We start from the raw sequence: 6,699 nt of genomic DNA on the forward strand, positions 1-6,699 counted from the left end.
AAAATTTCAAAATCGCAAAAAATTGAAGGCTCTGAACATTTTTGACTGACAAAAGTGCATTTGCTCCAATTGTGCGTCATGAGTACAGTACGTTTGTTTATAGAGTTTAATAGCTTATAGTCTGTTTATTTTAGAAATGAGGTTTGCAATAATATAATCAACAATTTAATTCAAAATCTCCTTTAAGGCCATGTGATGAGTGTAACAGCTGATCAAGTCAGCCCTAAGATCAATATTTTTTCACCCATATTGAAAAATAAAAGTTTAAATAACGCGGAAATTTTTTTCGGGAAATGTTAATAAATATTAAAGGATCGTTTGTGGCCTTGCAAAGAGTTGGAAGAAGAAAAAAGTTTATTTATGCAAATAATGATTATCGACAGACACATTTACGTTTTATAGCAGGAGTTTGACTTTTAACTTTCTCTGACGGTAATCATGCAATCTGTTTTACCCACAGACCCCTAGAAGTTCGAAGTTGTCTACTCGTTGCGCTAGTGCTGCTTTGACATAGCTGATACCAGACTGATACGTATGTCATACCAAATATGTTTATTTGCATTTTCTTCAAAAAAAAAAAAAATTTTCTCAAAATTTCCACCGGAACAAAGCAGAGACATTGACTTTATTACCTCCACTTTCATTTCCCAAACTTTCATAGCGATACCTCATTTCGTTTAGACGTAAGTTGGGAAAGAAAAATCGAAGACCAGGTTTGGTCACGTGATCCTCTCGTCACATGGCCTTAAATAAAAAATTTTAAATAAAATTATTAGGGGTTGTATGCAGCGAGAAAAAAGCTTTCAAGATTAAGCAATAAATAAATTATTGAACTGCATAAATGTATATATAACGTTCGGTTCAATTTAATTAAATATATGCATTATATTGAATAATATTATATTCATTTTCTGATTTATCAGTCTTGTCAATGACTTTTTACCAAATTATTCCCGCAAAACATTTTAATTCAAATTAATGTTACTGTTTAAAAATATTTCCTTCAAAACTTGCAATTGTTAAGATTTTAAAGGTACAAAGATTCTTTACTTTGCAACTCAAGTTGTAGTCTTACATATTTTAATTATTATTATATTTATATTGGATATAAGTGATATACTTTTTATTAATTCTTCTGATCATGTATATGTTCTAAATAATTTTTTCATTAGCTACGTTAATAATTTTAACAGTATTTTTTTTTAACTAGAACAAATAATAAAATCAGTAATATCAGCAAAATAAATCGTAGAAATATGAAGTTCGAACTGCTTTCAAAATGTATTTTAAAATTAAATTTTATTCGTATTAAACTACATATTTTTATGACTTTTTCTTTTTTTAAATAATTAGCAATAGTTACTCTTATTTTTTCATATATATTTTTTTTGTTTATTTGCAAACAGCATCAAGTTCTTAATAATTTTTGCTATTTCTTAACGCAATTCAATGAAAAAGACAGACCTACTTTTGGTGGCGCCATCTGTTGGATTAGTTTGACCGACGATTCCCCTTCGGATCGTAAAAAAACAGAAAAGTGGGGGCGATGCATGGGGCTGCTTGAAGGTTAACAGCTATTACAGCAATGACAAGCTAGTAATTTACAGACTTGTAACTTGTAGATTGTAATTTTCATGATATATAGAACCTACATAAGATCCTTCACTCAGAAAAATTTTTGTTTGAATCAAACAAATTTTTTTTGAATTAAACAAATTATTTCTTTAATATGGGGTCAAACAAATGCTTGTTTGATTTGAATACATTTTTTGTTTGTCCTTATTTATTTGGTTCAAATACATTTTTGGTTTGTTTAAATAAATCTCTAGTTTTCATTGAATATATATATTTTCAATCAATTATAGACTTTGTTAAAGTGAAGTAAATCTTTTTTCACACTTAACCTCAAAATTCAGCATTCTTTATAAAAATAATGTATGAGCTCGATAATATGTTTATTCTTAATCATAAGAATCGTTATATAGGTAAAACCAGAAACACGTATTCTTTCCGAAGCTTAATTCGGGTTAATTATTAACTCTGTGCTTCTCATTTCTGAATAAAACAATCATAAATTAGAATAATGAGAAATGAACCAGGGTTAGACATTTGAATTGAATGTATATAAAAGTGCTCCTGCTTTTAATTATACAATGATAATTATAATAGAAAAAAACATGATTGATGTTATAAATCATCTTTATAAAGAAAGGAAGTTAGTATTGAAAAAGACTTACATTCGAAATCTTCAATTATATCCATGGTAAACGCCCTACAATTCAAGTAACTCCTCAACTAGAGATATTTCGTTCATTTTTCAATTAATTTAAGATTTTGCAGTAAATCAGAACTTTCAGAATAATACAACACTGAAAAAATACCAATGCCATCAAATAAATCACATGATAAATTAATTCAGATTCTAGGTTAGTTACTTAGGAACCACCGACAGTGCTTTACCAAGGCTAGCGGCACTTTGTAATACTGGTTTGTACTGTATTGTTTGTTTAAATCAAACAAATATTTTTATGAATTCGAATAAACATATATTAAACAAATGCATTGTTTAATAAAAGTCAATGTTTTGTTTAAATCAAACAAATTGTACTAAACAAATTGTTTGTTTCAATCAATAAGGCCAATAATTTCCATATCTTAAATTTAAATAAATTTTTTTTAATTGAAGCAAAAAATTTGTCAGATTCAATTATATGAATTCAAACAAGTTTTGTTGTTTGATTCAAACAAACATTTTTCTGAATGTTTTCACTTTTCCTTGAAGGAGTCATACGTTAGAACCCACACAGAAACCTTATAGGATTATGCACAGTTTCTTGCAAACTTCCTATACAGGATTTGATATATGAGTTTTCAACGGGGTATATTATATGTCCTAGTGTCGTCCCCCATTCAAACCAGGAAATAATAAGTTTTGTCTCGGACTTAGAAAAACACGAATATTGTAATATGTTTCATACCAAGTAAATTAGCAAATTTTTTATTTGTTTTACGTGGGTTTCATTTAATTGTTGAGGCAATATAATACTTACCCAATTCCTACATTATCGACATTTACTTAGATCTACACAAAAGGACAAATGGTGTGGACAATGTCAGCGCTTAAATGAAAGGCACCATAGAAAGTCTGTACACTCCTTAATTTCTAAAAAACAAAACAGAAAATTTCCAAAATCGTTCGTATTTCTTTTCATTTAGTTTCTTAAATGTTCAATTCTACGTTTTACTCCATGTGAATGTATGTAAATCTTTGCGAAAAAGATGTGTGTAAAGTAGGAATCTCATGAGTATTATATGGGCTTAAGGGAATGCTAGATACTTAGTTAATAAAAAATATTTTTGCAACGCATGCATAAAAATACCGATATTCCGTGTTTATAAAGTGTACAAAAAGTTCCAAATTGCTTTACTGTGACTTTCGTCAAAAATGTTTCAACACTAAAAAAGTTGCGGGAATACCCTATTCCCGCACGCTGATCTCCCAGCATAGGAATCTGGCATTTTGTGCACACCCTACAGAGACACGGATAATCGCCATATGGTAAGTATATCGGTAAGGATAAAAGTAAAATCTGAAGGGCACGTAGTACATTATGATGTCAAGTATTTCTGACTGTCCCATGTATTTCTTTATCAACTGTTTAGAGTGGAAGAAATAAAGCCGCCGTGTTGAGTTTTTTCCCTGTATAATAGATCATTTTATGGGTCACCGTGGTGTATGTTAAATAATTGAGTAATTGAGGGCTTTAAATTTTAGCTAAGTAAACTTTTGAAATACTTAGAATATTCATCTTACATCTCTCTCTAGTATTTAAAGGTATATACGTAGATGCGGCTGGTGGTATGGTATTTCATTTTGTTAATTGCAAATCTGATGCATTTGCAGTTTACCAGAGACGAAAAGTTTAATTACACAATTTACGGAGATTGGAAAGAAGGGTGCAATATGGCAATTGTTACTATACATACAGATATTTATTTTAGAAATCGAAGTTATTCGAGTTAATATAATTTATTTGTATTTTTAACAGTTTAAATAACATTAAATTACTCTGAATAACTTCAAACTTTCTTATTGTATAAAATAAAAATACTTGTATCTGTATTTTTTACGAATAAACTATTTTTACAATTGAATCAGAAGCCCCTGTAAGCTGACAAACAAAATGACACTATTCATCCTAAAGACATCTGGTTTGACAAACACTTTTGCTATCTTTTCACCTCGCTTTTGACACATTATAATTAATGTATTAATATAAAAAGAAATAGAAATAATACATAGAAATACCATGTTCGATACTTTTTTTATGATCTTCATAAATTGCATAATGAAATAAAACAACCATACGACCAGATATCATCGTTATATTACATTAAACACCCAAGTCATAAGATAAATATTATTATTTAAAAAATATATTTATCCTTTGTTAAGATTTCGGATTAAAATTTAGAAGTAGATTTTTTTGGTTTCATAGTTAATAGCCTAAAACATAATAATTCGGAATCTACGGGTTTCGATGACTTGCTTTTTTTAATGCTTAAAATTGGAATTAATAGAACGTTTCTCGTAAATGGAATGAGATTCGCCAAAATAGACAACATTTTTGAATTCAACTAGAAAGTGTTAATAATTTGAAGAGAAATTTAAAAAGGGAGAGCGGATTAGCCACGACCAACTACTGTAAATAACTCTGCCCGCCCGGTACGTGACGAATACAAAAGGAACATTATATTACCGTCGCACCACTCTTAAAAGGACCACTAAAAGGATCTGGAAAAGGACCCAAATCTCTCAAACCATCTCGGAGACTATTTTGTTTCAAATCGACTTTGTTCATAGACTCAAATGGGCCAGGCTATTTCGCTAAAGAAAACTCAGAGATTTCTTTCGGTAGGGTGCTGCACAAAAATGATTAATTAATCACAAAAAAAAGGTCAGCGCCGTATCTAATTTAACTAATTTCAAACAATGAATTAATTGAAAGAAAGTTAATATGTATTTGTGACCTTTTGCGAACAAGGGGACCTAACACGGCTGTATCTTCATTTCACAGGAGGAGCGATTGATGAGACGGTCCAACACTAATAATGGCTGTAAATAACTCAAAATCGATTTTTTCTGCATTAGGTCACATTCTTCGCAGGCGGTCACGTCTATTAACAACGAAATATCAATAAACTTACCTCTCCTCCGATATCCACATCAATTTCCTCTCCGTACTTGGCAACATGGGCGAATTGTTTTAAACCCTTTCTAATTAAGGATTGAAATTCTCGAATCTCACTGTTTGTTCGATCAATTCGTTTTTGTATGCCATTGAGTTCGGTTATTAAATTTTCCTCGACAGGATTCACTTTCAGAACAGGTTGTGCGAGTTCTTCTTCACTAAGTGCGAACATATCCTCTTCATCTGATAAATCCATTTTTTTCTGTTATATTAACTACACACAATCTTATTTTATTGCATAGACAGTCACCTGCACTTTTTAAAATTTATTGTTGTAGTAATGGTTCAAAACAAAATTTGGATAGCGCGTATTTGTGTTTACTTCTTTACAAAACCTAACCTAAAAGTCACTGACATCGCCGATTATAGAAAACATGATCGAAGTGGTATATACACTGATATTAATGACACATAAACGTCTTTCATCATTTAGAAAATTCAGTATACTAAACTGAAGTTTTTAACAGAATAATCACTTCATTGAAGAATTTAGTTTCGTCAACAGCAATAGCATCAAAAATTTCAACATCGTCAACACCAATTAGAAGCACGTGGTGTCGTGGATTGGACTGGCAGCAGGGTTGTGCGCGTAATATACCTTAGGTAAATTACATGAGGTTTTTGACGTAATTTACGTACGTGTATTACGTCCTCAGTTTTGTACAAAACGTAATATACGTTTTCAATATGGCGTCGACATTATCACAATCTTTGATTTCGTTCCATAACTTCAAAATAGCGCCGATGGCGGTATGCGGTATTATGTTGCATCCATGAAATTTAAAGTGTATGAAAAAAAGTTATTATTCTACAACTTCTACATGAATAGAGGCGACAGACCGAGGAATCCAAGCCCTACCGAAAGAAATCTCTGAATTTTCTCTAGCGAAATAGTCTGGCACATTTGAGACAATAAGCAGAGTCGATTTGAAACAATTTAGTCTGAGAGATAGTTTAAGAGATTTGGGTCCTTTTCAAGGTGTTTTTAGTGGTCCTTTTAAGAGTAGTGCGACGGTAATATAATGTTCCTTTTGTATTCGTCACGTACCGGGCGGGCAAAGTTATTTACAATAGTTGGCCTTCGCTAATCCGACTCTCTTTTTAAATTCCTTTTCAAATTATTAACAATTTTTTTTAATTTAATGAATTTCCTCATTATGCTTATTTATAATTATAACTTATATGCTAATATACCATTTTCTAGTTGAATTCAAAAATGTTGTCCTTTTTGGTGTATCTCATTCCATTTACGAGACACGTCGTAATAATTCCAATTTTAAGCATTTAAAAAAAAAGTTAGATATCTGAAATCATCGAAACCCGTAGATTCCAAATTATTATGTTTTAGGCTCTGTTAACTATGAAATTAAAAAAAAATCTACTTCTAAATTTTAACCCGAAAGCTTAACAAAGGACCCTTAAGTGTCGGCTACTCTATTGATATAGC

General features: G+C 30.6%; 1 protein-coding gene across 1 annotated transcript in view; it reads right to left on the reverse strand.

Moving 5' to 3' along the window:
• LOC117174171 overlaps positions 1 to 5,811 on the reverse strand; it is a 166,108-nt gene extending 160,297 nt beyond the window's left edge. Inside the window, exon 1 of the mRNA XM_033363000.1 lies at positions 5,209 to 5,811. Coding sequence (XP_033218891.1) covers positions 5,209 to 5,448 — 240 coding nt within the window. The 5' untranslated portion in view covers positions 5,449 to 5,811. The remainder of the gene's footprint in view (positions 1 to 5,208) is intronic.
• Between the last annotated feature and the right edge of the window lie 888 nt (positions 5,812 to 6,699).

The sequence above is a fragment of the Belonocnema kinseyi genome, chromosome 6, assembly GCF_010883055.1.
Source record: "Belonocnema kinseyi isolate 2016_QV_RU_SX_M_011 chromosome 6, B_treatae_v1, whole genome shotgun sequence".
In the NCBI taxonomy this organism is placed as follows: Eukaryota; Metazoa; Arthropoda; class Insecta; order Hymenoptera; family Cynipidae; genus Belonocnema; species Belonocnema kinseyi.